Here is an 11,171-nt window from a genome sequence, read left to right as displayed (position 1 = left end):
TCATTGAAAAAAAATATGTAAAACTAAAGTTATCATAATTTTACTGAACGTTGCCATTTGCGCAAAAAATTAGCAAAAATGGCCCACGCCACCTGTTAGCGCTTGATAAAAACTACCCGCAAACAATGTGTTAAATTGTTCTAACTCCAACCAAAACCGGTTTGGCTCAGTGGATAGAGCGTCGGCCTGCGGACTGAAAGGTCCCAGGTTCGATTCCGGTCAAGGGCATGTACCTGGGTTGCGGGCACATCCCCAGTGGGAGATGTGCAGGAGGCAGCTGGTCGATGTTTCTCTCTCATCGATCTTTCTAGCTCTCTATCTCTCTCCCTTCCTCTCTGTGAAAAATCAATAAAAAATATATTTTAAATTGTTCTAACTCCAATGTTGTTCCATGGCTGCAGGCGTTAGAGTGCACATGTATTATATTGACGTTGAACATCACGTGCTATAATATTAATGATATTGTATGGGTTTGAACACATTGGAATTATTCTACACAGACATCATCAACATGAAAGGTCCTAAAGGAAGCCATTTGTGGAATAATAATGAGCAGACCCTGCCTCTCTTCTTTTTGTGCCAGCCTATGCTTCTGTCCTCATTTGGTGAGATTTTCCTCATCCAGTGACCTTTAGGGCCCTGTTATATATAACAGCCAGTTCCTGAGAGTCTGACTCACTTGTCTTGAAAATCAGTGTATGGAATCATATCCTGTCATCACACATAAACATCTGTGGTGAAGATACTCTGTTTTTATCAGGTCATCGTGCACTTCACCTGCGTTTCTTTTCTTCAGGTTGCTGCTGTGGAGCAGAGAATGTGGAGGCAACGACTGAACAGAAGGTTTCTGTAAGATTGTCACAGGCAAGGCTTCCCAAGTTAGCCTTGTGTTCCCAGAGGAGCCACCCCTGTGAGAGTTGTGGGCTAGTCTTGGGAAACATTTTCCACATGATGGAGCTGCAGGGAACACAACACAGACAGATACTGTTGAGGTGTGGGGCGTGTGCAAAGTGGTTTTATTTCCCTGCAGAATTTCACCAGGAACATGTGAGAGAGAAGACTTTCATTAGAGGTGTGAACAGGATCTCCCTTGCAAACAGCTGCAATTTCAGTGTGTTCCAGAATCATTTCACATGCGGGGAGGTTGGGCAGGGTGTCCTTACGGGGTCAGGACATCTCCACCTAAAGGCTACTCAGACCAGGGAGAGTCCAAATGCAATTTCGACATGTGGGATGACGTTTCAAAGGAGAAAAAATTATTACAGTAGAAAAGAATGTAAGAGAGACATTAGTTGCACCCACACATTTATTCAAGAAAAAGATGTCCCTCTTGGAAGTGGGTGTTTTGTGTGCTCTGAATGTGGAAAATATTTTACCAAATTTTCTAGCTTTCATTATCAACAGAGAGGTCACACAGGAGAAAAGCCTTATCAATGCAGTGAATGTGGAAAATCTTTTATCACTAAGACCGATGTTCATCAACATCAGAGAGTTCATACAGCAGAAAAGCCTTGTAAATGCAGTGAATGTGGGAAATCTTTTACCTCTAAGTATACCCTTCATCAACATCAGAGAGTTCATACAGCAGAAAAGCCTTATAAATGCAGTCAATGTGGAAAATCTTTTACCAGTAGTAGTGACCTTCAACGTCATCAGAGAATTCACACTGGAGAAAAGCCTTATAAATGCAGTGAGTGTGGAAAATCTTTTGCACGGAGCGATGCCCTTGGTGTTCATCAGAGAGTTCATACAGGAGAAAAGCCTTACACATGCAGTGAATGTGGAAAATCTTTTACCCGGAGAACTGGCCTTCATTATCATCAAAGTCTCCATATGGGACAATTGTTCCCAAACTTATTTGGCCTACCGTCCCCTTTCCAGAAAAAATATTACTCAGCGCCCCCTGGAAATTAATTTTTTTTAAATTTTAATAGCAATTAAACAAAGATATATGTATTAATGTTTCTACCTTTTTCGTAAAATATAGTAAAGAAAGGTGTAAATTAGAAACATTGAAGTTTGAAATTATGAAACTATTTATTGAACTCAGAATAGAAAGGTAATACAAAAAAAGTTAAAACAAATGCACCTGTGGCCATCACCGCCCCCTGGATTGCTGCAGCGCCCACCACTTTGGGAATCACTGCTGTACACCATAATAAGAGTGAAAACACTTTCAGAGTACTTGACTAATTTCCTTTGTGATAAAGTACTTAGAACTTTAACTGTAAATGTGAAATTTGGGTTACTGTAGTTTTCCAAACAATAAAAGACATGCAAAAAAAGTTTGTGTTATATAGCTCTACTGTTACCAATATATGTAAACTGTCTTTTCAAGGAAAAATTACTCTAAGGTGGACTCGTTCCTTTGGTGGAAAATAAAGCCTCTTTTCCTGCCACATGCATTTAATGATGAATATACAGAGTCTCTCCAGCTTTGTTGCCCTGCTGTGGGTGGTGGTGGCATTGACACATTAAGAACTGGTTATTGCTGAAACCGGTTTGGCTCGGTGGATGGAGCCTCGGCCTGTGGACTGAGGGGTCCCAGGTTCGATTCCGGTCAGGGGCATGTGCCTGGGTTGTGGGCACATCCCCAGTGGGAGGTGTGCAGGGGGCAGCTGATCAGTGTTTCTCTCTCATAGATGTTTCTGACTCTCTCCCTTCCTCTCTGTAAAAAAATCAATAAAACTATATTAAAAAAAAAGAACTGGGTATTTGTGGGACTGCTTCCTACTCACCCATCATTTTGTTACCAAAGACTTAAAGCAGAAGGCAGAGCGGGGTGGGCGCAGCCCAGGGCCCGATGTGGGCAGGCTTGCAGTCTCGTGCTCTTGCGTGGCGGCATTGAGCACAGCGGTTGATATTTTCCCATTTGGACACTTGAAGGAATTATGTAGACAGAATTGGTTTGCAAATTGTTATACTTAAACAGCTGTGTTTGCTTTATTGCAATCTCTACACTAATAAAAGAGAAAGATGCAAATGGACCATACCTTTGTTACACCCACCAGCCAATCAGGAGTGACTGCAAATTAACCCAACAAAGATGGCAGGTTAATTTGCATATGCAGCCACTCCTGGCCAGAGCAAAGGCGGTGCCAGCAGCCAGCGGAAGGAAGGCCCATCCATGCACGAATCTTCATGCATCGGGCCTCTAGTCTATTATAGCTATTAAAAATGCCTAAAAGGTAAATAATTTTATCACTGACTTCTGTAGCTAACTTTAAAATTGGTATTTTATTTGTAGTGATTTCACTTAGATTTCTGTGCCCATAATTTTCTTATAGTTACTAATTTTTAACATTTGAATCAGAACATTAAAGAACGAATGTACTAGTGAGAATAACTTCAAAGGCAATGAAGACATGGCCAGAACGTTTTTTTAATGATAACATGGAACTTTCTAAATGTAATTTTTGCATTTTACTAGTTTTTCTTGTGAATTTTGCTGTGATGTTTGGTTCTATTAATGTGTCAGGTAGAGGCCCTACCAGGTGCTGGATTGGAACCAACAGAAGCTCGTGGGCAACCCGAGAAAGGCGCTTCCCTTTGGGGAGCTTTCAGTGTGCGTCACGCCCCATCTGTGTGACGTGTGGGACGGCTCTCCTGCAGATCCTGTTAATACTTCAGCTTCGATAATGTTAGGTCATAATCCTTTGGTAATAAATCTGGTACCATTACAAAGACCTCATTTACTATTGAGATTTCTCAATAGCATGATGATTGCACCCACTTTCAATTTTAATTTATGACACGGCATTCCGGAAGGAGTAATACTATTCAGAAATTCGATGGGGAAATTTTCCTTTGTTTCTTTGTTATGGGGTGGGACCACAACATTAGTAACAAAGAAACAATTAAAACTATCTTCGGGCCCTAACTGGTTTGGCTCAATGGATAGAGTGTCAGCCTGAGGACTCAACGGTCCCAGGTTCAATTCCAGTCAAGGGCATGTACCTTGGCTGCGGGAACATCCCCAGTAGGGAGTGTGCAGGAGGCAGCTGATCCATGTTTCTCTCTCATCGATGTTTCTAAATCTATCCCTTCCACTGTAAAAAAATCAATAAAATGTCGCAGAAACCGGTTTGGCTCAGTGGATAGAGCGTCGGCCTGCGGACTGAAAGGTCCCAGGTTCGATTCCGGTCAAGGGCATGTACCTGGGTTTCGGACACATCCCCAGTGGGAGATGTGCAGGAGGCAGCTGATCGATGTTTCTCTCTCATGGATGTTTCTAACTCTCTATCCCTCTCCCTTCCTCTCTGTAAGAAATCAATAAAATATATTTTTTAAAAAAAATTTTTTAAAAAATCAATAAAATAGCCCTAACTGGTTTGGCTCAGTGGATAGAGCGTCAGCCTGCGGACTCAAGGGTCCCAGGTTTGATTCCGGTCAAGGGCATGTACCTTGGCTGCGGGCACATCCCCAGTAGGGGGCGTGCAGGAGGCAGTTGATGGATGTTTCTCTCTCATCGATGTTTCTGACTTTCTGTCCCTCTCCCTTCCTCTCTGTAGAAAATCAATAAAAATATATTTAAAAATAAATAAATAAATAAATAAATAAATAAAAAATCAATAAAATCTATTTTTTAAAAAAACCTTTATTGTGGGGATCCGCTAATGTTTTGGACAGGTTCAAGCCTTGGACTGATGAGAGGGCACTGTCCTCTCATTGCCACATATAAGTCCAAGCTTGGAGGGCAGGGCCCTCCCAGCACAATTATAGCCAACAGCTGTAGTTGTAAGCTTGAACCTATGGTCCGAACATGGGGCCCCACGTGTCTGAGTGATGTGTGCTTGATAGAGTTCAGGTGCATGTAGTTGAGTAGGATTGAAACCCAGGAGAATGTTTGTAAACATCTTGTCACGCCTTTACTTTGCCTCATAGGATCTGCTATAAAATAAAGGCATGGCTGTGGGCGTGGTCGCTGTCTCAGAGAATCAGCGTCCCACAGAGACCCAGCTTTCATTCTCTTGTGTGTCTTTTCTAAGCCTTTCAGCTGCCCACTCAGGTTCACCCCCTGCTGGTGCTGCACACTTTAGAAAGATCTGCCTCCATGCTTCCAGGGTGGGTTCCTGCCTCAAACTCCGCCCTTACAGGAAACAGCTCCAGGAAACAGCTAGGGGAGGGCGCAACTGTTGCCAAGACAACCCCTGTAGGATGGACTTCCTTCCACTCTGTCGCTGTTTGTATGTGAGGAACACCACCCATTGTTTTTATTTAAGTAGATTTTATTTTGTAAGTTTGTCATGCTACCTCACTGTTTGATTGTATTTTTTCTAGAAATTTGTGGTGAGTCTTTTCTCAGATGTAAATTTGCTGTGTCTGTATCTTTCTTAGTACCTCTGATCATATGTTCTGCCTAATGTTTTATGAGTTCTGCCAATTTTCTTTAACATAAAGACAACGGGATAACCAATATGGATGTTAGAATTACACTCATTTTGTGCCTTTTTGATTTAGGAAATACATTTTTGTATTGGCATAATGTGTTTTAATACCTGAGGATATATTTTCTATTGATTTTTTATTTTTTTATGTATTACTCGTTTTTAATTGAGTTCAGAGAGGAAATGAGAGAAATACACATCAATGATGAGAGAGAATCATGCATGGGCTGTTCCCTGCACTCCCCCTACTGGGGATGCAGCCGGGAATACAGGCCTGTGCCCTTGGCCCAAATCAAACCCAGGGTCCTTCAGTCCCCAGGCAGATACTCTACCCACTGAGACAGTGGCCAGCAAACTTGCTGCTCAGCAAACCGCAGCTCTTGAGCCACATGTTGCTCTTTGGCCCCTTGAGTATGGCGGTATTTTGTGGAAAACCCACACTCAAGGGGCCAAAGAGCTGCATGTGGCTCACGAGCCTTGGTTTGCCCACCACAGCACTGAGCCAAACCAGGTAGGGCACCATGTCAGAATTTTGTGGAGAGTGTCAGACCACTCCTATGATCATCCTTCCAGTTTCAGTGTGCTGGAGGTTAGTTTCATTTAGAAGTTATTTCGAGGCCTAGCAGGTTTTAGATTTTCTTTTTTGAACTCCTCTGCTACGTTACTTAGTTTTAATGCTTTATGACATGTTCCAATTGGGGGTATTCTTCATTGTGTTTTTTGGTCTGAATTTTATTTTATTTTATTTTTAAATATATTTTATTGATTTTTTACAGAGAGGAAGGGAGAGAGATAGAGAGTTAGAAACATCGATGAGAGAGAAACATCGATCAGCCGCCTCCTGCACATCTCCTACTGGGGATGTGCCCGAAACCAAGGTACATGCCTTTGACCAGAATCGAACCTGGGACCTTTCAGTCCGCAGGCCGACGCTCTATCCACTGAGCCAAACCGGTCTCGGCTTGGTCTGAATTTTAAAAAGTAGATTTTTATTGATTTCAGAGAAGAAGAGAGTGAAAGAAACATTAATGATGAGAGAGAATCATTGATCAGCAGCCTCCTGAATACCCCCCACTGGGGATCAAACCCACACCTCAGGCTTCTACCCAAAATAGAAATCAAACCCTAATCTCCTCTTTCATAGCTTGATGCTTGTATAGTAAGTCATACCAGGCCGACTTGGTCCTAATTTTTAAATTTTAAAGATTCACTGCACATATGCATAACCCATCCATCATTATTTGTTATTTATAATATTTTATGGGGTTTTAAAGTGTTGGGGCTGTATATTACATAGGTCATCTTTCAGTATGAATATGTATTTCTTTTTTCTTTTTTTGTATAGCAAAGATGGAAATTTATTGAAGAGTAGATACAGACTCCCACGTGGGGAGAGGGAAGAGTCCCATAGAGATAGGGTCCCACTGAGTTCTTTTTCCACATGGCTTATAAAGGCTGCAGTTCCTGTGTCCTGATATCCCCTCTGATTGGTCAATATTCCCCTTCCAATTGGTTACTATAGTGATTCCTAAGGCCATCCTCCCTTATAGTTTTTCCATCCCTCTGGGCTGTCTTCTTTTCCATCCGAATGAAGGGCTTCCTTCTCTTTATTTTGTAAATATAGACCTTTCTTGGCTACTTCCAGTTCCTTTGTCTTTTGTAAGACCATCCTTCATCAACATCAGAGAGTTCATACAGGAGAAAAGTCTTATAAATGCACTGAATGTGGAAAGTCTTTCACAAGTACCAATGGTCTCTGGTATCATCAGAGAGTTCACACTGGATAAAGCCATTATGACTGCAATTAATGTGAGGAATCTCTCAGCCAAATTTCTAAATTTGCTCTCCACATAAGATTGCAAATGGGAGAAATTTCTTAGATGTGTAGGAAATGTAGTTTTTTAGTTAGGACTTAACAATAGTACAAGAAAATTTCTGAACCCTCATTTTTCTAAAATGTATCTCATGCATTTAATTACCTATATTATGTAAAGTTCACATAAGTGTTTTGGCTGTTGCGTTTGTGTGTTTTTATGTTGGAACACTGAAATTATGTTGCACGTTCTAACATACAGAGATGTCCTGCCATATCTATGTCACTGCATATTTCTGTTGCTGAAGGCATTTCACCTGAACCACCTATAAGGTCTCTACAGATGGCATCAATCACCATGTTATGCCCAGATTTCAGGATCCCCAAGAGACCAACCAGGGAGCCAGCCGTGTCCGATGCAAAAGCAAAAGAGTCTTTATTTAAAACCCGGGTTTGGCTCCCCTACCCTCCTTACCGACTCAGCGGCAAGTGGCAAAGAGAGGCCTAGCCTGGTGGGAAGAGGAATTTTATAGGGGGGTGGAGTAAGGGGAGGAAAGGGGACTTTGGGCCCTGCCAATTGGCCAGGCGCAAGTCGGTGTCTCGTTACACAGGATGTGGTCATATCTATGGCATGCACTTCCCTTGATTGTCATTGGTTAGTTTAAAGTAATCCTGGGTGTGGCTAGCAGAGGTTTGGGCTTCTGGGAAGAAGCCTTGCTGAGCACATGGCTGTCCAAAATTGGAGGATCCAGGGTAACATGGAGGGTGTAGTCCTCACCCTTTCATTAATCCTCTTGTGCCCTGGGAAGCTAAGTCTTTTGTCTAATTTGTTGAAGAAAATTAGGACTACCTGAGCCCTTAGTTCTTATTTGGTTCCCTGTCATGAGTTGCCACATAGAACTGATTACTGTTGGTTCCAATAAACATAATAAACTGCCATTTCAGGGATACACTTTCCCTAGATGCTAATAATGAGTTTATTGAGCGCGTATAAATCATCAAGGGGAGAACTGCCAGACTCAGGTTTCTTTCTTTGCAAAATAATGAAGGCTTTTTCTTAAGACGTCTTTTATCTTAGGTGTTCTATTTACTTTGTTGATTAGTTTATAAGGAGATGTGGGCTCTCCAAGCATGATGAAGTGAAAAACTTTTATGTGGTCTCAAACATTTTTGCCCATGGAGGAAGACTAGTCCAAGAAGCACAGAGAACCCCAAACAAAAGGAATCCAAAGAGGACCACACCAAGACACATCATAATTAAAATGCCAAGAGCAAAAGACAAAGAGAGAATCTTAAAAGCAGCAAGAGAAAGAAAGTCAATTACCTACAAGGGAATACCCATACGACTGTCAGCTGATTTCTCAACAGAAACTTTGCAGGCCAGAAGGGAATGGCAAGAAATATTCAAAGTGATGTATACCAAGAACCAACAACCAAGATTACTTTATCCAGCAAAGCTATCATTCAGAATTGAAGGTCAGATAAAGAGCTTCACAGGTAAGGAAAAACTAAAGGAGTTCATCACCACCAAACCAGTATTATACGAAATACTGAAAGGTATCTTTTAAGAAGAGGAAGAAGAAAAAGGTAAAGATACAAATTATGAACAACAAACATGCATCTATCAACAAGTGAATCTAAGAATCAAGTGAATAAATAATCTGATGTACAGAATGAACTGGTGATTATAACAGAATCAGGGACATAGAAAGGGAATGGACTGACTATTCTTGGGGGCGGGGAAGGGGAGTGGGAGATGCAGGAAGAGACTGGACAAAAATCATGCACCTATGGATGAGGACAGTGGGTGGGGAGTGAGTGTGGAGGGTGGGGCCGGAACTGGGAGGAGGGGAGTTACGGGGGGGAAAAAATGTAATAATCTGAACAATAAATATTTAATTAAAAAAAAAAAAAAGAGTGACTCCTTCTAGGAGACCAAATAAAGGTATACCAGCAATACTTGGGGCATTTCTTCAGGAGGACATAACAATAGATCCCAGAGTGAATAAACCACTCATTGAATTTCCTCTTCAGTCACAGGCTCTAACTCCCCCGTATGGACAAATATGATGGCACACAGTAAATCTAGCACGCTCAGGGAGCCTGGGATGGCATAGCCAATCTTGCAAACTCAGAGGCTAAAAATAAACCATATAGGATGCTTTCAAGTTAAAACTTTCCAAGTAAAAGCTAGTCCCCTGGTTATTTATGTAGTAGCCTGTTGGTTTTTTTTGTTTGTTTGTTTGTTTTTGTTTATTTTTGTTGTTTTTTTGTTTTGTTTTTTGTAAAGGATAATTTTTACCTTATTGAACCTGTCTATTGTCTTTTTGCATCTGGGATGACATACCTTTGGATTTTCAGGGACATTTCTGTTTCACAGACTCCTAAGCACAATCTCCCAACACAGAAAATCACAGAGCCCCAATTATTTTTATTTATTTATTTATTTAAAAAAAATATTTTATTGATTTTTAAAAGAGAGGAAGGGAGAGAGATAGAGAGTTAGAAACATCGATGAGAGAGAAACATCGATCAGCTGCCTCCTGCACACCTCCCACTGGGGCCGTGCCCGCAACCCAGGTACATGCCCTTGACCGGAATCGGACCTGGGACCCCTCAGTCCACAGGCCGATGCAGAGCCCCAATTACTATTGCTCTTGTGTTAAATATTAACTGTTAACTAATCGATAGACGTAAAAATAATTGTGTGTCTATTTTTTTTTACTGTTTATCCAGTCCAAGAGATTTTCCTCCTTACCTCTCCCCCCCTAATTTATCACCAGTGAATGTCATGTAACCCCCTTATGTCTTCTCCTTTGAGGCTAATGTATAAAAAAGATGCAAAACTGTCATTCTCCCGAGCATTCCTCAATCTGTTGTTCCTTTCCTTCCTGGCAAATGTCTCTGACTTGAGTCAAATAAACAGAAAAATTCTCCACAGGTTTGGACATTTCTTACATCACCAAAAGCAATGGACTCATGTGAAGCAGGAGAACGTTACATGGAGGAGTATCAGCATTTCCAGGAACACAACTGACTGAAGACAGATTTATAAACAGAAATGTAGAGCAGACCCAGAACCCAGCAAGCTAGAGCTTTCCCCTTGCTTTCAGAGACCAGAAGACCATGCTCAAGGCCCAGGTGAATTTGTTTTCATTGTGTGTGTGCATGTTTTTAATCCTTACCTGAGGATGTTTCTTTTTACCCTCTCCAACTTTTCGTCTGAGATTCTGCAGTAATTTCCATGCTTCCATGTCTCTGAATCCACTCCATCAGTTTTTTGTTCATTATATTCCAAATGTGAGTGCGATCAAGTGATACTGTCTTCTCTGATTGACTGATTTCACCTAGCTTGATGCTCTCCAGGTCCCTCCATACTGTGTGACAGGGTAAGAGATTCTTTTTTTTTTTTTTTACTGCTGCATAGTATTCCATGGTGTAAATATACCAGTTTTTTATCCACTCATCTACTGATGGGTACCTAGGCAGTTTCCAGACCTTTCCTATTGTAAATTGTGCTTCTATGAACAGAGGGGTGCATACTGTCTACTTGATTTTTTCAGGTTTCTTAGGATATATTCCTAGAAGTAGAATCACTGGATCAAATGGCAGTTCTTTACCAAATATTTTGCAAAAACTCCACACTGATTTTCATAATGGCTGTAGCAGTTTGCATTCCCACCAGCAGTGATCTGGGTTCCCTTTTTTCCACATCCTCCCCAGCACTTGTGCTTTCTTTATTTGCTAATGGCAGCCATTCTGACAGTGGTGAGGTGATAACTAATTGTTGCTTTAATTTGCATCTCTCTGATGATTAATCACTTTGAGCATTTTCTCACATGTCCCTTGGACATCTTATCCACACTGCAGCCCAGGCAGAGCTGACACTTCCGGTGGCATCAGAAGCAGATGGTCTTAAATATGAGTGTCTGTTTTGTAACATGAACTTTGTATAATGGATTCAATGGAAG

General features: G+C 41.4%; 1 protein-coding gene across 1 annotated transcript; it reads left to right on the top strand.

The window, feature by feature from the left end:
- Positions 1-802: 802 nt before the first annotated feature.
- Positions 803-2,580, top strand: LOC139000093 (zinc finger protein 256-like). The gene has a single exon (XM_070402370.1). The coding sequence runs from the start codon at positions 949-951 to the stop codon at positions 1,912-1,914; it is 966 nt and encodes a 321-aa protein (XP_070258471.1). The 5' UTR covers positions 803-948; the 3' UTR covers positions 1,915-2,580.
- The last annotated feature ends 8,591 nt before the right edge of the window (positions 2,581-11,171 follow it).

The sequence above is a fragment of the Myotis yumanensis genome, unplaced genomic scaffold (genome assembly GCF_028538775.1).
Source record: "Myotis yumanensis isolate MYYU_CA2020_CCGP unplaced genomic scaffold, mMyoYum1.0.hap1 SCAF_23, whole genome shotgun sequence".
NCBI classification, from domain to species: domain Eukaryota; kingdom Metazoa; phylum Chordata; class Mammalia; order Chiroptera; family Vespertilionidae; genus Myotis; species Myotis yumanensis.
The sequence above is the reverse complement of the archived record's forward strand: the minus strand, read 5'-3'. Positions and strand labels throughout refer to the sequence as shown.